The sequence below is a fragment of the Pectinophora gossypiella genome, chromosome 3 (genome assembly GCF_024362695.1).
Source record: "Pectinophora gossypiella chromosome 3, ilPecGoss1.1, whole genome shotgun sequence".
Classification (NCBI taxonomy): Eukaryota; Metazoa; Arthropoda; class Insecta; order Lepidoptera; family Gelechiidae; genus Pectinophora; species Pectinophora gossypiella.
In genome coordinates this window covers 328,524-349,824 of record NC_065406.1, presented here as the reverse complement: position 1 = coordinate 349,824, position 21,301 = coordinate 328,524, and the positions used below count along the sequence as shown (strand labels likewise).

Sequence of the window (21,301 nt, the reverse complement as noted above, 5' to 3'; positions counted from 1 at the left end):
CAAAGTAATAAACATTCTGACGATCCTTTAAATAACGCGCCTGTCATATTTTATTTTATAACAAAATAAATCGAAAATCGAGGTTTTAAAAATCCAACAACAGCCAAACTAATGGTCATACACGTTTATTGTCATAGTGAACAATGTTTACAGGTATCTTCTCGATAGTTCTGACATGTGTTTTTGCTGACCGGCACTTTTCACATAGAAACTAAAACGTAAAGTCCAATAAAAGCCAAAATAATGGTCATAGACGTTTGGTGCCATAATAATAAATGGTCAAATGGATAAGTTTTAACGGGATATACCAATATTGTTTCTTGGCCGGCACTTCACATTTTCACCAAAATGTATGAAAAATACAAGTTTTTTTTTAATTCGAATAAAACCGAAAATATTGACGCTACAGCTTTGGTGCCATAGTAATAAATGCTCAGACGGATAAGTTCTAAGGATATATACCATTTTTGTTGATTGGCCGGCACTTTACATTTTCACTAAAAATGTATGAAAAATCCAGTTCTTTTAATTCGAATAAAACCGAAGATATTGAGACTACAGCTTTGGTGCCATAGTAATAAATACTCATAAGGATAAGATCTAACGAAATATAGCAAAATTATTTTTTGGCCGGCACTTTGACTTCTGGGCCGAAATCCGATGATCTCCTTTGCTACTGAAGAGGAATGTTTTCAATTATCCAATTACGCTAACTGCACTAGATTCGGTTAGACAATTGACGGTTCCTCTCTATTGTATTTGTTTGTTGTACTGCAAATAGCAACTCGATAATATTTCCTCATTTCCTGAAGATGAGATTGCTGTCCTTGTTATTAGAGAGTTGCGTCAAAGCTGTGCGGCTGTTACATTCATCACTGTCATAAAATCAAGATGGCGAAAGCATTAGCCGATTACGAGTTCAGATGAAACAATGAAGTTTTCGTTTAAAACGATTTTAATTGAACACAATATGCTTTATCTTTCCAGGAACCGTGAGTTTATTTTATGACTGTTTGATTGTCTTAACGCGTTCGTAATCTATATCCCGTTTAGAAGTTGATTATTTTTATTTGTGGTATCATTGCTTATCTGTCACATGATTAGCGGATCGAGGTTTGTTATGCATGTTACAGTTGTTGCAAAAAGTGCAAGTAACGGTACTTTATTGACGTGGAAACAAATTGTATGTGACTTGTTCGTCTCAAGACGTAGGCGGCTGCGGGTCGCGTGGTTGATTTCGTCTTCTTGGCTACTTCTAATGCTTTGGTTTCTTTGCGTCCCAATCTTTGAATCTTCAGCAACTTTCCTAATTTGTCATTTGGGAGTCAATTGAAAAGTTGGTTTATTGTTACACCTGAAATATCTCTGTTTACTTTGTTTGGCACACTGCCACTGGAAATCACTCGAGTATCCGAGTAATACCTCGCTTGTGCTGGCGTCATACATAACTGTTATCTTTACAATTATATTCTCCATAATAAATAACAATAAGTACATACTTATTGTTATTTATAACATTATAAAAGGTACTTTTCACATTGTACTTAGCCTTGTTCTGTATCTTTTACTTAAGTATTTCTGATGAAATATGTTTTAGTTTTAAATTATTATTCTTTTACGTATAATTAATTGGTTGTTATGAATGTAAATAATCTGGAAATCTCATAATTCATTGAAATCGTCCTCATTGCAGAGGAAACGTACGCATAATTCATATCGAATACTAACAAAGGACGTCGGAGGCGGTGTAATTTAAAAAATGCGCGTGCCCTGTTTGTTGCTAATTATTGTGTATGTAGTAACAATGGTTTCGTGTGCGCTAAACGTGAATAGGTACATTAGCGCTGTTATCGCAGACATTTGCGAAGTATGTGGTTCGGGAGGTTCTTAGCGAGGTTTAGTTAAGTCATTATTGGGTTTGGCGTGATTTCATGTTTGGTTCGTGTCTAATGTTGAGCAGGAAGCGATGCATGGGTGGTGTTTGTTGGTATATCGTATCTCGAGCGATATCTGCACTACCTGGTAGCGGGTGTGTGCTTCCTGCACCGTGCACGGGTGACGATCTCTCGCGAGTGGAACGCTTCCTATCACTTTCCCCGACCGCTGGCCGCTGACCGCCCGGCCAGTCGCGGTCACCTTACCGCTGCCAACTGCTTGTTATAATTGGTCAATCTTTGTAATTTATTTATCGCACACGTATTATATATTTCAATAATTTTGTCTTAATTGATTTTGTGCAAATAAATTCTACACCTCTAGTGTTCTTAAACAATGCTACAAACTCGATTATGTCTTCCATTGGTGAACATGGTTTCACAATAAATCATATCTGCTAATTCCGTCGCAATTCGACTGGCTCCGGCGCAGCCATTAGCGAACAATAAAAAGTATGTGGGCGACCACTCCATTATTTCGCGGACGGATTCTTCACGAACGCTCCACATTCATTGCCGCGCCGGTTCTTTAGAAAACTCGTGCACTTTGTAGTTGATGAGTGATGGATATAGCTCGAGACGAGTGCTCGTTTCTTTGCGTTGCGGTTCGGCGCCGCAGAGTTCGAAGCTCCCAGCCTCACAAAAAGTGCGGGTTCTGAGTAACGATGCGGTCACTGCAATCATTCCACTCGGCTTGTTTCTGAATGCTGATGGCGATTTAAAAACATCTCACTACGTACTATTACCGCGGCAGGAAACTGTTATCAGTGTCGGCAAATTTAAACACTGCTGTTTTAAGACGACAGATAGACGGTATTACAGTGCCGTGTTTGTATTATAAGGGTACCGCGAGTGCACGTAGCAACTAGCGGCACATGGAATTTACATCTTTTAGCGGTTTAATTTAACATATTTATACCAGCAATAAGCTGGAACATCAAGTATCTATGCAAAGCCGTGCGCGGACATTTTATTCGTTATTAAATGTGTTCACATGCGAATAGAAGCTTTTCTACGTCGGCAATTGAGGCTGGAATCGTGCGAGTGTCGTCGCAATGATTGGGCTTTGTATATTTGTGCCAATAAAAAACGACAGGCCGACGACTAGGCACGTTTTCTTTTATTACTTTTTCGCATTGCAAAAACGATAAACACGAGCCGTATTTGATCATTTGTTTGGTAAAGGAAGCGCCGGCTCACGCCTCAAGCGGCTCTTCCGTTATCCCACTGTTCAATGTTTGTGCCACAGAACTGTCACTGACGCAAAGACGATAGGCAACGCTAAATCATTTAAATTCTCATATTGAAAAGACTCATTGAATGCAAATTTCTTGGGTAACAGAAACATGATTCAGCCTTTACGATCGTGAACGATAAGCGTTTTCTTAAATATTTGTTGGTTTTATTAGAATTATAACCTGATTATAAGATCCCTCTTATCTTTGTTTCTCTAATTGGCAGCGAAGAGTGGTAACAATGGTACATAAATCTGTCATTGACCATGATTTTTTTTCCCAAAATGTGTTCGCATGGCTGGCTGCAATGATTGTCTCGGTTTTTGCATCACGAAGCCAATTTTAGTCATCAGGCGATGGCTGACGTGATTGCTACTTACAATCGCTCGATTAGAGTTTTTTCGCGTTTTGATTTTGCAATATTGTTGGAAATGAGACGACGTTTTCATGGTGACTTACTGTCTTAACAGCATGCTATTACCCAGATAGCGGTTAATTCAGTACGATGTTGTTTTTCGGTTCGCTAGTTAGGTAACATTTAATATGATTTTTTACCGATAATACCGACATCTTTTCCTTAATTTTTCAAAAAAATTCAAATCAACGAAACTTCTTATCCTACTTCGTCTTCTTCCTTTTTTCCCTTGTTTATTTACAAATATGAGTCAATTTGTGGCATTAAAAGGTGCGCAGCGAGCGTGTCGTAATTTCTGCGTTATCATTTTCGTATTTCTATAGCTACTGACATATAACAGTACCAGGGGAGCCATCACCCCGCCGCAGTCCCCTTCGGACGTGATTATCGCATAATCGATTGACACACCCAACCTCATTTAACTTAGTACATACTTGTTAGTTTTATACTGCTGTACTGTAGTACAGCAGTATAATACTGTACTGTAGTACAGCAGTATACTTCGCTATGTATAGCGAAGTGTACCTCGCCATTTTTAATTACTATCAATTACAGTGACATTTTATCCTACATAGTAGACATTTGAAGGTAAAGTAACGTAGTTTTTTGTGTCAATAGTTAGATCTACCTATAACCGTCATTCTAAATCCCTCCCATCACAACCACTTAGTAGAAGATTGTACTAACTTGTACCAAGAGCACTGGAGTGACAAATCGCGGCACTTAAACTGGGCGCTCAATAGCTTAAAGGATTGCGAGAGCACCTCAATATTCCAGCGTAAAGCGATCATCTATCTAGTGCAGGGAGCGAGTTGGTTCTTCTTATTGCACGTCGATACTGCTTGTGCTAGATCGGGCCGCTTACGTCATCATGACGCTGCATACTGGATAGATGGACCGCCTTGACGTAATTCTAAGTTGGCTTATTGGTCACCTTAAAGAGGTTTCATGACTTGCCAGTTAATATGCAGTCATCTCTGTGACCAAGGAGTCTTAAATCGAAATGAAAGGAAGCGCGTGACCTTTTCAATTTCGTTTTCGGGTTCAATCCATTCAGGAAGAACAAATGATTATGTTTGGGTTTTTTCTGGAAATGTAAAACGAGCACTGCTAAACTGGAAATCGATTTCCAAGTGAGCAAGACTAAAGATAAAGGTCTAAGGCATGGGTAATCCGAGACGTGATCGCGTTCCGTCGCAAATCGATCGTCTCGGAGCACGTCCGCGGATCGATTCCCGACTGACCCACGGGCCCTGACTCGTCACGCCTGACGAACAGCACAATTACATGGAGACTGGACATTTGCGGGACAGGACAATTGGTGCAGGATTTTGGGCGCTCCGCTCAATTTAATCCTTCCTCGGTAATCAATTTACCTATAATTTCATTTGCTTAACCATGTTCAATGCTGCTTGCATACGTTATTTATTGTTTTATTTAATTGATGAATACCTTAGACCATCCAAACCCTACTTTCTGGCGTTATTAGTGCGCGACATACCGAGTGATGCAACGCAACGGTACCTTACTACGCAACTTGACTCAAACCTTTGAATTTATTCTTTCTTACGCGTACTATCCACTCCCATCAGATGTTGTACAAAATGTCTAAGCCTCCTTGCTTGTGTCGTCTTTTCCTTTTAAGGCTTTATTACTATACGTACTAGGAATATTATGTTAGTGTACCTACGCTTGTTCAAGTTCAAAGCAAGTCACCGTGCCTCTCGTACGTCCTGGATGTCGGCCCGAGAAATTGATTACACGAGAAATGGCTGAATATATGGGTACTACAACACTGATTGGTTCCAGTGTATATGAGTAGGTACTACAAGTAGGTAGAAGGCAAAACTGGATATAAAACAAGACAGTGCTACCTGAAGCGGAAATCTTATTAATTGCCAAAGTGGTGAAATAAGAATTTTAATTACTGTTAGGAACTGGTGAAATAGTAATTAGTGAAGGTATTTAGAGTTCGCTGGTCTGGGCTCGCTCGCAGCGAACATAAAGATAATGTTAAAATGTTATCATACAGACTAGTTTAAGATGTAGTTTATTTTCGACTCCAGAGTTGTTGTCATTAAGGCACTCCTAATTCCTTAAATCGCTCGAAGCATAAGTGGCTTGAGGTTTAAGCCGGTTCATTTGCCGGCAATTTGGCGCACGTCGGGAACATTTCCATGCTATCGATCGACGCGGCGCCGGCGCTGCCATCCGCTGATACGGCGCGATGACTGCGCAAACGAGGGGTTGACACACTTTTACAAAATTAACAACCGCCTGATAACCCAACTAGACCATCTCTTCATTCAAGTCCAATGATAGCACGCGCATTTGCAAATTGACCCACTTGGTTCACTGGTTGTTAGCAATTCGCCCCAATTTGAAACCAGTTGCATCTACTTATGGCTATCTTCTTATTTGGACAGTCCTACATTCTTCAAGAATCTGTCCATTAGTTCTGGGCGCGTTGGAGCTCACTGTAACATGTACTTTATGATTCAGTTTTATAATGTCAGCTGTTTTCACAAAGATGTGACGTTGGATATAAAGTAAACAGAAAAAAGGTAGGTGTCGATATATTTTCGTATGTTTGTGCGTAAATGTAAAGCTGCGAGGCCCTAGAGTCCTAAGACTCCGGTACTCCAAGGCGATGGCAGCAGTCGGTCGCTGGCAACTCGCCAGCGTTCCAGCGGGAAGTATCGTTAACATACCGGGATACTTGCTGTTTTATATCGGCTGCTGTTAGTGTATCGGAACGTACTTAAAAGAACTGTTGAGCAGATGACGTAGACGGCCCGTCTGGTGTGTGTTCGCCTGGATATAAGGTGCTAATACATTTTGTTTAATGCCGATATCATACATTAAAAGAGCTTCTCGGTAAAACTATTTTTGATACAGTAATAACTTCGTGCAGGTGGGTATCGAAGGGGCTCTGGTATCTATCTCAGCGGAAAATTGGCCTGACTTCATCAAAACATGAAGTCATTGATGAAGTCATCTATTAGAAAAGTATAGCGTTCAATTATATCACTCGATACTAATTGAGTGCCGTCATTGTAAACCTGTGCTCCCTGCAAATTGACGAGCACGGGTCAACTGGGCGTTTGCGCTTGCGCAACCCGCTGCGAAGGTCGCCGATCTGATTTAATCACAATAATTGAGGCAATCATCGACGAGTCTCCGCGCAAGTGCAAATGAAACAATGTTATATTTATTCTATGGAATAAATTAGCAAATGTAAAAAGAGATATTATAGAGAAATCATTATTAATTCTTCTGATTAGACGAAATCAAACAGTTAGCACGCGAAGGTTGCTCATAATTGGTAATCGGCAGATTTTGCTCTCCAAATGTGCTTCAATTGTTAGTTTACTTTATACTGCATCCTTTGCTGAGCTTGTATCAGCCGATATTATCTTCTCGTTAAAAAAAAAACCGGTTGCAGCAGGAAACTGCAATATGTTTGGTATATTCCGGTTTTATACGACATCATTACGTAAAGTCTGGAGCGGGCTAAAGTTTAAGTATTGTAGTCGTATATCGAAGTATTTTCAGATCGGTTTAAGAAACTTGTGCAATAGAGCGGTCCTCGGAGATTTATTCCGTGTCCGTTTCTTGCAGGCGATGTGAGTGCACTCGATAGTTGGCCGGACTCCCGGGGTCCCGGCCACACTCACGAGTCTTGCCAACTTTGTAAGTAGCTCGAATTCACCATTTGTTTAACTATATTGAGACAAACACGATGCGATTGTCGGACAAGTTGCTTACCTGGCTGCATATTATAGTGTTCATCTTAGTGAACATAATGTGCTAGGAATGCTAGTGTACCTATTATAGGCTTTGGTACTTTAGCGTATTGTTCAGCATATGTATGCTGAACAGGGAATGGCAAATAAGTCGATTTAGGGGTAACTAAGTATTGACGCGCGAAATACATGGTAGTGTCATGGCTTCGAATGCCGAACTCGGGCTCTAAACCACTGAATTGGACTTTATGAATTCATGTTTGGATCGTACATAATTGTTATCACGTGATTTCCAGGATTTGTGCTCGGCTAATGGCAATAGGCTCGCCTCCTATTACATGAGACTTAAACATAGCTGGCGAGGAGTGCGTGTGTATCTATACACCTCTGCCATCACCCTTCGTGGATAGAGGCGTGATGCTTTCACACGAAGGAAATTAAATACCATAGTTCTTACCAAATACGGCATAAGAAGTAAATTATTCGCTGATAGAAATATTTTTCTTGATTTATTATTTAATTTCGATACGGCGATATGCGGAGTAGCACTAACATAGTGGGTAAATGTATATATAATATAGGTGTATATATAATACACCTTTGATTACCCCTTCAGAGATCGAGGCGTGATTCTATATTATGCTCGGCCTGAAAATATACATGAATGCATCAATTCATCATTTATTTATCGCTTGATTTCCGTCGCTTAGCGACATGATCGAGTCAAAACGATGATTCGACTCATTAAAGAAATGAATGTTATCATTTAATAGGTACCTGTTCTAGTGGTTAATTTGCTGGTTACTAAATAGAGTCAATGTCGCGTCATCAAGTCATCTTCTTTAGGAGATAACACATTAGAAAGGTCGAGAGAATGCTAATACACCTGTATCATGATATCTTGATCTGGGAGTGTGCTGCTGGAGTGGCCTCACGTATCGGCTTATCAGATCCGGTACCGATGTTCTAAAGGCACATTTCCATTTATAAATAAATCTGTAAATAGAGTCGAACCTTTATAACGTTTGCTTTGTGAAATGTTGAAAACAGCGTGAGCGCCTTTTTGAAATCACATTCGGAAGTTATGTTTTTTTTTAATAAAACTTCGTAATAGATACGCTAGTTTCAATCCAGGTAAAATTTGTGATTGAAATTAATTGAAGTTTCGTTGAAGAAAATCACGTCAAAATGTGATTTTTCAAAAAAGCCCTTACGTGGTTTTCACTGTAAGGCGACGATTTGTAAAGTATTAATAAAGTACAAATAATAATAATAATATGTACGGTCACGAGTACTAATATGCATACATTTTGATACCATGTCACATTAACTTTTTTGACAAAAACCGTAAATCTCATTAAATGTCAAATATGATAGTGCGACAGGGTTCTAAAGTGGGTACATGATATTGCTCATGACTGTACTATTCGCATTATACATATGTATATACGACGTGTGTGACGCATATGGCGTCTGATTGTTTTCCGTTTAGGGATTTTCTTTTTGGTAGATGTCGCTCAGAGTAGCCAAAGGGTTTTAAATATGAATACTCATAATTGCTCTGCTTCTTCTTGTTCTCAAATCAAATACATTTTACTGCACATAAATTAATTTTAACAATCACACACAACACATGAATACAGGTGCAACTTGGGCGGGCTTATTGCTCTAGAGAAATTTCTTCCGGGCTACCACTACCAGGAAACAGGTGCAACTTGGGCGGGCTTATTGCTCTAGAGAAATTTCTTCCGGGCAACCATTACCAGGAAACAAATATTTACTATACTTAGATGCGGGTTGGTTGGTTGGTTGGCTTGGTTGGGGTTGTACTCTCGTGGTTGTGAGACGAATGTCCGACCTCATCAACCCTGGTGTCAACTGTTGAGGCCCCTGACATGGCTCATGTAACACATACGTAAATACAGATTGCTATGCGCGCAGATAATCGTTAGGTCACTTTACAATCAAATCTGATCATCGGCCTCTGACGATATTTTTATAGGCGAACTCTTAATCGATATCTGATGTTTTAAATTAGCACTTTGTTATGACAAAAGCATGTGTCTTTTTCGATCACTTGATCGTTAAGAGTTTTATTTCATCTCTCATGTTGAGCTCAATAACGTCACGTTTCGGCGACCGTACGAAGGAGTAAATATTTGATAGCGGCAGGTGTTGCGGTGGTTGCACTTTATCGGTTTCGCGATCCGGTAATCCACGTTGTCGCCACGTGGCGTGGCTTCTGATTGATGACAGGCGATAAGCCGAAAAGCAAATTTTAATATAGAATTAATATAAAAAATGGGACTAACTTGTTTTTGCAGGCGACTGCGCTTGCACAAAACACTTCTTAAGCCAGTCTTGGGTTGAGATGTCGGTGTTCACACACACACACACCCATCTAAGACGCTTTTATAATTAATCTTAGTTTTTACTACATAGAAGAGCTGTAGTAACAATAAAATAAAAATAAACCTTTTTAGAAAGAAATAAAGAAAGAAGCATTTATTATTATCGGACACCACAGACACAGACAGACAGGTGCATTACATTTAACACATGACAAAAACCACACGGACATTAATATATAAAAAATCACCAAGATTAAAAATTATTAAAAAAAAAGAAAACAAACCAAAATCATAAAGAATAAATACTTGGTTTGAGGTTCGTGAGAAAAGCTATTTTATTTTTAGTATATGGATATACTATTCATTCATTTTAAGATTATATTTATTGAAGTGGGTTTAACAATCTTATCACCATCCACTTAATATGATATATCTATCTATATACTAGGCGATACATATGTATCGCCGCCAGCTTGCACCAGCGACCTTATGAATAGTTCACCTGGTTAGCTGCCGTGCGTACATTCCTCCACGGTATCTCCTTAATCGATATACTTTCAACGAGGATACGAACTTTATCGTAATTATATTGTCCTCGTTACATCCTGAACGCAAGCTCCTAAGCCCATCTAGATAACTGGATTTAGAGAATGAATAATTTACGCTCATGAAGTTAATCAACAAGATTTACATTACAAAAAGTTAATCAGCGGGATGCAAATTCTTCAGATATGCGTTCAAATTTATAAAAGAGGATAAACTATGGAATCATCAATTTGGATTTGGAACATGAGTATCTAAAGGATTACTAAGGTAGCTACGTTGCGTGACGAATAAATCACTGATAGTAAAAAAATACAACCTTATATCGCACAACAATAAGAAACCACTCCATTAGCGTTATCGGCCAAAAAACACGTCTAGTTATCTAAATGTATGCGTTGATTGTTGCAGGCTGATCTCGACCATGCGAGGGTGCCGGCGGAGCGCTGCCCAGACGGCTGCATACCTCAATATATCGTGATTCATTTTCAAGTGCGTCGCCAGACACACATGTGAAGTGAAGTGTAGTGGAACAAGTAGTGTGGGTGTAGTGTGTGACGCGGCCCGATGGTGGCGGCGTCATGGCGTTCATGACCAAGAAGAAGCGCTACAAGTTCGAGGTGCAGTGCTGCCTGGAGGAGCTGACGGAGGTGCCCTTCGTGTCCGCCGTGCTGTTCGCCAAGGTGCGCCTGCTCGACGGTGGCAACTTCCAGGAACACTCTAGCAGGTCAGTCACACACTATATAAGTACACACTCGTTCTTATAACCCCTACGAATCAACTAGACAACTCGCTTTTGTCCAAGCTTCTGGACGCGAGGTTTCCTGTTAATTCGAAAGGTTTATAAGTCAAGTACAGAACCTAAGCAAGTCGTATACGGTTATACCCCTTTCTCGCTCTCCTTAATGTGCGTTATGAAAGCCAGACGATAAAGTTCGTAATCATTTTGTTTAGTGTCGAATTTTACGACGTGGTGAAAGTAATCATAAAGTTCAATAAATCCAGGCATAAAATTTAGCATCGAATAAACAAAATAATTAGCAAAAGTAATTTGGCATGACTGACTTGAAAGCGTTGAAACTTGTTTCGGCTTACAATTCGAGAAGATTAAGGATACAAGAAGATTTAACTGATCCTGAAGTAAATCGAAAACAAGAAGTTTGATTTAATCTCAGAGATTCTTTTCAACAGAAAAGTTCGCAGTGACCCTATCAAATGAAGCTTGTAATTAAATATGAGACCATTATAACATGAGCTACTATACCATTCATCCTCTTATTGGCAAAATTCTGTCAGGGTTCATAACAAAGTTGCCTTTAGGGAGTGGAGTCTAATTTATTAACACGGGTCGAGGTCCATTGACGACACAACTCTGTGAGCCCTTGGATAATGCTCTACTTGGCAAATAGCTAGAAGCAATAACGAAGGGCGTAAACACTAGCCTAAGGTCGTAGGGACATGCGGATCAATACTGTAACAACGGCTGAGGAAACTTTGCTGATAATCCTAATATTGTTTACTTACATAAAATAGGTAAGTATTTGTAAGAGCACACAGTCTTTAAGTGTATTTACATAGATACAAGGGGATTTCGACTTTAGGTAATCCCTACGGATTACGTTGCTATAAATTTTCATGAAGATACGTCCCCATTTGAGAATATAGCCGGAGCTTATGTTACTATTATATTTATTATAAGATACGACAGCCTTCGGAATGTTTAACAGGGCTTATATCCCTACGGGAATACCTATACCCAGTATCCATGTTTAAAACCTGCCTCTATTATCATAGCCTGCCTCTGGTATGTAAAGCCAAGTCGAATATTTTGGATTTAGCTTATATAAGCTTACATTATTTCGTAAGCTCATTATATACGGCGTTATCCCGTTTTCACAAGGCCCGCTTACCTAACCTGGAGATTTGACAGGTCCGGTTTTAGTAGGGTTCCCATTGGTTTACAGATGCGTCTGCCTGTCTGACGTATTTCTCGGGTATGTGGGTTTCCTCGCGATGTTTTCCTTCACCGCCGAGCACGTGATAATCATTTATGAAAAAAGTTCCGTGCTGAGATTCGAACTTCACAGTTCGTAGGTTCACAGGAACAGTGAGTTCTTCGAACTGGACTACCACGGCTCGCCACGTTTTTTCTCGCACACACATAGACTCGCATTATTCCTAAAGTAAAAGCACATCTTTCGAGATATCACATGATTACGCTTAACAGCTTAGGCGGTAATAGAATGTAGGTAATAATAAATCCATCGAGACGTGGCGTCTAGGACCGCAGATCTCTAGTCTGTAGCCTAGCCGCAGGCAGGTTACGTAACGTTGGAGCGCCGTGTCTGTACCAGACACAGTAGGTATGTGGTACCTCACCACCCACATTGCTTTCATATTACCTACCGTTCGCAATTCAAATAATTAACGTCACATGTAACAGTATTAATGATTTCAATCTCCTTTGTAAGCTCATTTGCTGGCTTTTCATGATTTCCAGCAAAACCGATATCAGATGTAGGTACGGCGTACGCCCCGCGGCGTGTGGTGATCAATCATGATCAAATGTCATGATCTCTCTGATTTATACGTATTTATAGGGAACTGTAATTGTTTTAATTGGTTTGTCTCCACTTATAAACGCGACAAAATATTCTGCACAGCTAACGAATAAAGTAAATAACGCAATAAATGATATGATTATGATTAAATATAAATCTTGTACAGATATCATTTTCAATCTGCTCCGAGAATGTAAAAGTTGCGCGGAATCGTAAGATCGTGGGCGTATATTGTATGCGGTCGCTTCAGTATTTACCTACAGTTTCTATTTGACGTGGGAGGTTTCAAGAAAACGTCCGTATTTACCTATGTATAGCTGTCATGCTTCCATGAAACGTTAATTAGTTTTCCATTTCAATGGAATTTTTATTCACCTCCAGAGTACAACACGGAGAAGCATAATGTATTCATCATTAGAATATTAATGGTAATCGAGTGAGCTTTCACTTGAATTAAATGCTTGTCGGTAGCTAGAGTCCGCAATAGAATTATTAAATACCTAACTTATACATAATAATGTTAGGATGATAAAAAGTATCTAACATGAGTAAAGCTTTTAATATTTATTGCCAATTTGGCGTAGGACATAAAATTTCGTATGGGCCTGAATAAATATAGCATAATAATGAGCTAGAATGAATATTTGATGTTGGGTTTGTTCCGTCCTTATCAAACTCCCCTTCGTCAACTCTTCATAACATATCTTCAGAATACGGCCTCGTGTACCACAGGATCTCACCATTCTCACCTGATTGTCCTAATTGTCAGGAATGCTGCAGGCAGGGTTCTAGTTAATGGTTCGCAATCGGACGAGCCATGGCGGAAGACAGTTGCTCCGGCGATGAGTTCCGACACACACCACTCGTTATCCAATCCAACACAGCCACAATTGCTGCGGCCATTTGGTTCCTGCTGCATTTGAGACAGGATCCTACTTGCTTAAGTGTGTAGACTATTCAAATCAAGAAGGAAATGCACAAAACAACGTATAATCGTGTAGTTTACTTTTAAGGGCCGTTCTACACACGGTATATCATGTCATTTTCTTTTTTTTCTTAAATTTTTGTCAGTCATTGTTTTTTTTTATGATCAAGTTAAATCGAAGAATTACAGTTGTTTATGTTCCGACAGACATACCTCTATCGAGTACATACGTATAGACTCAGATAAAATAAATGATTTTAGCGTAAAGCTCTAATGCTACAAAACAAATTGAATTCACTCGTACAGATTGAAGCGCGTCAACTTCCCAGGAATCCCAGGGCAATTCCATTTTACTTCGCGATGTGGATGTCCCTGGAGAGGGAAAATTCCATTGTATGTACAGTCATGAGCAATATCATGTACCCACTTTAGAACCCTGTCGCACTATCATATTTGACATTTAATGAGATTTACGTTTTAATTTGTCAATAATGTTAATGTGACATGGTTTCAAAGAGTATACATATTAGTACTCGTGACCGTACATCATGTAAAGACGCCTTCGAGTCATTAATTGTCAATCGCGACGTGAACGGAGCAGTCATTGATTATTGACGCAATGATTATTTACATAACACACATACATTTACGTCATATTATACTCCACTGCGGAGTAGAGGCGTCAATAACTACAGGAGATGTATGTAATTGCATCCCCTAAAATTTTCCAATATCGACGACTAGATTTGAAAATATAATGAAATTGGAATTGGGTAGTTTCCTAGGTCAAAGATAAATTATGAAATGCTGATTACTAAGATAAAGACAGAACTAAAAGTAACAAAAAACGTTTTCTTTTTTCTATTTAACATATTTATGAAGTTTGATAAAGAAAAATATATAATAAAAGGATATAAGGTTTTTCTATGACGTCACAGGTAAAAAGTAACTGATTTGACTAGTTGGAAACTACCCTATTGGTTGGTGGTTTTGTAATCAGTCGGTCTAATTGTAATTTTATTGTGTCCGCCATGATGGTGCTGTACGGCTGGGCGGTGGAAGTGAGCAGTTAGTTCCCCCCTGGAATGCGGAGGCGTCCGGCGGCACCCGCCCGTCTGCGCGTGCACCGCCGCGCGCCGCCACCACTACAAACAAACATTGATAGATACCCTTTTGACCATTAATACTAATCACGTATACAACCATGTATCTATAATTAACATAAAGAATTTGACAATAACATCGCGAATTATGTGGTTAATTAGTGGACCTGTCTGTTGTCATTTACGTAACAATGTGTTAATATTAATTGGACGTTGCATCGTTAAAGTAACATCGTCGTGCGCGGTGTCAACATTTTATGGTTTCATCTCATGTAAATTAAAATTTAAAAATCGCAAAAAACAACGAAATGAAGTTACTGGTTAAGAAGAATTGGAAACGTGTCTTATACTTACTACGACTTTTGTATATACCTAGATATTAGAAAGACTACTCAGGTTTTATGGTCACGCGACCGAACATATTATACCAGATTATATTTCCACTTGCTGGTAACAGGCACTTTCATTATTTTATGTAATTACTTATCTCTGCTGATTTCAAATGTTTACATTGTGTAGCAGTAAAACATAAGTAGTCAGTACAAGAAACAACTGTTGTATCGATGTCTGAACACTGTCTGTACTGTACATAGTAACAAGCTCAGTTGAATTCGCTCTGTGGAAAATGCCGCTTAATTAACGTAACTTGGATTGGTCTCGGCTTACTATTTAATTAGCCGGTGCAGACAGGATAAATGAAACAATTTATTATTATGTTGGTTTAAGTTTGAGATGAAGATTAAAGTGATTGAAGTTGACTTTACAGATGTTGAAGAAAAATGGCCGCCAACGCTCATAGTTTACATTTGTTCGAAATTAACGTTAATTTCTTTCATTTTCATTATTTTACAAGATCGATCGTTTTTTCATACTTTTTTTTAACATTAAAATCATCCAATTTTACTCGAAAGATCGGTCATTTTCTTTCTCTTCATAACTTCCTATTTTACAGTATTATAAGCAATATAGGCACCAATAAAATGATTGTACAATTGCCAAACTTAAATCCACATAGTACATGTAAATATTGTAAATAGATCTCGGAGTTGACGCTGGCACGCGCGCACGCGTCATCGTCATCAACACGCAGTGCGAACATCATGCCCTTATTGCCAGTTGACAGTTTGGCCACCCACCAACGACAATTTTCAAATTCTTTCATCGGAAACATCTCTAATAATCGTACGCATTATTTACAAAACGTAGGTAAACATTAGATGTGAAAACATTTTGTATTACTTTGCGGTATGAGAATGAATTTCCATTGTTTGCTTAATTAATTGTTGTCTAGTTAAATAACTACCCAACATAATAGTCTTCATATAATAACAAACGAATCGCGCAACGACAAACCTTGAAAGGAAACTAAAAAGCGAAGCATTATGTGGACATTTGAACAATGGGCCTTCCGACATATTATGTCGGGCAACGAAAGTAATTATAATACGACCTGCGACATTTTGCGAAGAAGTTGCAAGGGAAATTGGCCAAGGCGAGCCGCACTGCAGCGGTCCCAAGGCTGGAGCCATGGCGGCTCGCCAACACCATACCCTTCCATACTTACTGTAGGTAATCCGCGCGGAAACATTCACCCTACACAGTTGTCTCGTACTTCTATTTTCGTAATGTTGCATTATTTACCATCCCGATGTTCAGTTTCATTTGCGCATGATAAAGGTAGAACTACCACTCGGTACACGATTTGTCGCTCTTGTCTTGCCTGCAGAGATAGTTTCCCACAATGTTGCCTTAACGGTTAAATGCCGATGAAGAAAATAAATCGCCACTAAAGAAACTTATTACCTACAACGTTCGCGTTTTTCGTCAAATAAAGTAACTGTTATGTCCACCGGCATTACGATCGTGAAAGTTGTCAATTACGCCATTTACAACATTTTAAAGCGGTAATTATCCGGGCACAAGCTGCTGGCGGTTATATTTTACGATTGTTGATCCATGTGCAGCGTGCACTTTCGCCGGAGGAATGAACACACGAGCGCCCGCGCCGAGATGCGTCCGCGGATACCGCCGGCGCATGCACCGACGTTTTTACCGCTGCACATGCCGGTACTTTCACTGCCGATTTTATCACCAGCCTTTTTTTTCCTCGGAACACATCACGTGAAGACACCGTCTTAACTTTTGAATCAACAGATTAGTCGTACTTTCCACAGCAGCGGCCCTGTAATCAGCTCATGGTTATTAGGGCATGTGTTGTTCGGATTGATGTCGCTGTCACACAGATTGATTTCTAATTTGCTCAATCACACGTTTTCTCTTTGAAGGCTGTCATTCGTTAAGCCTAACGACGTGGAAACCGGGAGATAATTGCTTCCTTCATAATTTCTTGCTGATGAGCAGATTTCCTAACTTTAATGACGGATTTAAAACTTCAATTTTGTTGCTGAGATGAAGTAAATTTCCCACTTAATAAATATTACTATTACCAGTTCACTGACTCTATTCATAATTATGATGGGCTGTTGCATAAGCTTACAAGGGAAACAGACTCCGTGTGCATAATTCGCGGCTAATAGCTTTCCCAAACGATGTGATCGTTCTGGCGGCCATTACGTTTCGTCACCGGGAACTGAACCGGCTAATGTGTGACCGATGACGGTATGCCAGGTCACTTGTTCTGAGGCAACGGAGACTAGCGCACCTTGTCATTGAATCGAATAGCCCATTACGATGGTTAAGCGTAATTAATACCTTTTTTTCATAACTCAAAGTTATGTGGTCTAATCTAGATAAGATCCAGCATTGTCAATTCTTCAGCACTTTCATTCTTATTTAGATATAATATAAATAAGAGAAAACTATAAAACCTATTTTTTAATGACAAAGTGTAAAACGCTTGACAAGACTCCCTCATTATCATATATGTACTCGTACAAAACAACTTACAATACAAAACGGTTCAGTACCTATCTGTAAACGGAGTGTGAATGATGATGATAATGTGTTTCTAGCAAAGTGTGTGGTGGGCGATCCGCGCCCCGTTAGCGTGTTGTATTAATTAATCATTACCGCCGGTTGAGCAACGCCGCAGCGAGGAAAGTGAAATTTGTTGTAGATGCTCCTCACCACTGCCTGACGCAGAGACGCCATTGTTGTAGCCATGGGACTGGCTGCAGACTTCATTCTTCACAGGTGTTGTTGAGTTTAGAAACTAGTTGTCTGCCTAAATTTCATTTTTCTGAATTAGTACGTGTATGATACATACGTATTTGTTGCATATCTACCTATGTGGAAATAAAGTGTAAACATATCACCATATATCATTTCTTAGAGGCCATAAAAGGAGAGTTATGGGCGCCCTGAAACCACTGATCAGGATGTAACGAGAAAGTCATTTCACTGGTTCATTTCACAGTACATTTAATGCTTTTAGTTTAATGTCTTCCTGGACAGACGCATCTATGCGTCTAATGTGGTGCCAATCACACGCGTGTTCATATATTACTCCGTAAGTCCATTAATCATCATTGGTTATGGAAACCAGCTCGGCAGCTCGCAACAATAAAGTTATCGTGGACAATGCAGATTGCTAGGAAGTTGTTTCACAATGTTTACATTTTGTTTCCTGACGCCTCGGCTTGTTTATACGGCTATTTTGACGAGCAATTTTTTGCAGCAGAATTCCTAACGATTGTGGCGAAAAATTTGCGAACATTCAAGGAGTTTCGGCGAAAACTTAAAGAATCTTTCAGAGAAATATCAGCGTTATTTCCCACCAAATGTTTTATAAGATGTTCTCAAGTCCTCCTGGCGATCCTCTTTGAATGTCAACAGTCTCAGTGGATGCATATCTGATCTATTCATGATTGCGTATGTATTGCGACATATTGACAGGTTTATATCCCTTGTCCTAATTCGCACTGACGGCAAATGGAATTCCCTGCGCCGGAATGAGGCCGCGCTCAGAGCATACTCTACCGCGCTTGTTGAACGTTATGGCTTCCACATCGCTCATATTTGGGTTAACCGCAATTAGGCCTCCAGTTAAAGATTTTATGTAGATTTTTCCTCGGTAACAACTTTTTTACGGTCGTTAAACATTTCAATGGCCAAATTAATTGGAAAATATAAAAATAACTTAGGTACGTACTTATAGTAATGTAAGTTGGTGATTGTGACACTATATGGGTTTAATTTCCTCTGTTCATACTGTATGAATAACGGCCGTTTATTAAATGTTATTTCTAAATATTTTACGAATATCTTCTTTGCAATGTTAGAGCGTGAAATTGTGTAGATTTCCTCGAAACCATTGTATTGACTTATGCGGAATGTGCACAAGCAGGCATCGGGCGTCTGCGTAGCGCCCATCAGCGCACGCGCTCCCGGGAAAGCGCGAATGATTGCCAATGTGTTTACACCACGCCACCAGCCGCTATCGGCTGCGGAAATTATCTTGTGCAGATACCTGTTTGTTTAGTTTGGTTTCCTTAAAAAAAATACAGTAAGATACTTCATATAAACAACATATTTGCCCGCAGGTCTTCCAACCAGTTATTCTGCTCTTTATAATCTGGACCTTTACAATCTTGACTGAAACAGTTTCAACAAGAACAACAAGTTACTATTCACATCAATAGGTTATTTTTTGTCTCACCAAACAAAAGAAACTGGCTCGGACAGTTTATTGAATTCCTTTTATTTCAAAGTAACTGCTCAAGGCGACAGCGACACGTAATATAAAATAAAACATTTTCCTGCAGTAGACGACGAGAGATTTTGTCAAGGTATAGGATTATTTTATACTATGATGCCTTCCTTGCGTGCCCCCGAAATGTATCTGTGATTTTTTTCGTCGATCTGCTGTATAGTGTGGCGGAACATAATCCATAAGTACACATTCGATTGAATAAGGAGAGGCCTGTATGTACAGTAATAGGATAAATCAACATAGGCTATTTATTGTACATCAAAAAATAAAATTATAAATGCGGCGATGTAGCAATCGCAGTTACAACAGTCGCAATTCCTGATTACTAGTAAAGAGGAAATCCTACCGCTAAGTGGGATGCACAAAACGTGCGGGGAAGGAAAACTGGCTAGTTCATGACCAGCGCGTGCGCAATGGGAAGTCTATCGCTCGTTAATTGCAGAGGATCGCGGTTGCGATAACCGTGTGAATTTTAATTTGCCGGTTTGTTATGATTATGATACTCGTATTTGAGGAAATACCTAATCCTAAATGAGGGCGAAAGTAACCCATTGTAAACATAATTTACTGCCTTATTAAAAAAAACGAATACTACACATAATACCAGGTTTATATACAGGTTAATAAAGCAAACCTTACAAGACGTTATATCTTCAACATTGCAATATCTACAGCTATGCATAATTATAAAATCTAAAACTAGATTAAATTTCAGTATGTATAAGCAAACATAAGTTGTTTGTCGTCCATCACACATTTTGTAACATCGATTGCGACAGCAACATTAGTGGATTGCCAACTCAGTGGCCGCTCACCTCGTCCATCACCGATCTTTTAGTCCCTATTGTCCGCTCCGTCAGCCTCCGCCATTACTGCGGATCAAGCGACCTCCATGAGGATAAGCTTAATATAATAATACTCTCTGTCTATATTCTTTGTAAACTGCACAATGAGAACTCGATAAGATTCGTAAAGCTTCTTACGAATAGATACAATTCTAGTACATATTCTAGATTCCCTCTAACAACATAAAATACAAGGAACAAAAATAAAATTGATATCCAAAATTCTAGGCTAAGTAAATTAAATTCAACTTTTTTGGGGTTATGTATACGTTTTTACAATAAAATACCAGACAGTATTTTGAATTTGTCAGAAAATACATTTAAAGCTCATGTGAAGCTTACTTTATGTAAAAAAGCTTATTATAAGATTAATGATTACCTAAATGATAAAAAATGCCTGGTATTGATAGTGTTTCTCTAGTTTTAATAATAACTTGTAATGTATACTACATTGATTTAAAAGATGTGTTGCAGTTTCTTGTCATTTCTTCTCCTCAGCCATAACACCTTGCGAAATTAGATTCAAAAATGTTAAATTGACCTTCAACAAGTTTATCTGTGATTATTACGTTGAATAAATGATTCTGATTTCTGAATTAGCATATATACAACGTTTTGACTAGTTCCGTATCGAAAAGACCGATTTGTCCGTCACATGATCTTGGTAACGACCTGTACAAGGTCATCGCCATCATGGTGCCGTGACTGTCACCATCGCCCAAATGACGGCACATTAAGTAAAGCGCCGTCCCCACATCGTCTCGTTGTAACGAGCCATTTGTTCGCGGTCCGCGGTGCATATTGTATTTTAACGATACTCTTATCGCCGCCATTCTTCAAACAGACCGTGTTACTCGTAGCACATCGTTATCACAAATAGTTTCCTTCTATTTCAACACTAGTTGCGTTGAATTGGGTTAGTGTATTGAAAGCGTTGCTTAGACATTATTACAGTTGAATGCGTGGTAATT

At 39.2% G+C, this 21,301-nt stretch overlaps 1 protein-coding gene across 3 annotated transcripts in view; it reads left to right on the top strand.

The window, feature by feature from the left end:
- Positions 1 to 21,301, top strand: part of LOC126382212 (protein FAM102A) — an 86,021-nt gene that overhangs the window by 15,543 nt on the left and 49,177 nt on the right. For all 3 annotated transcript variants that reach the window (XM_050031987.1, XM_050031986.1, XM_050031988.1), the window contains exon 2: positions 10,636 to 10,951. In XM_050031987.1, coding sequence (XP_049887944.1) covers positions 10,806 to 10,951 — 146 coding nt within the window. In that variant the 5' untranslated portion in view covers positions 10,636 to 10,805. The remainder of the gene's footprint in view (positions 1 to 10,635; positions 10,952 to 21,301) is intronic.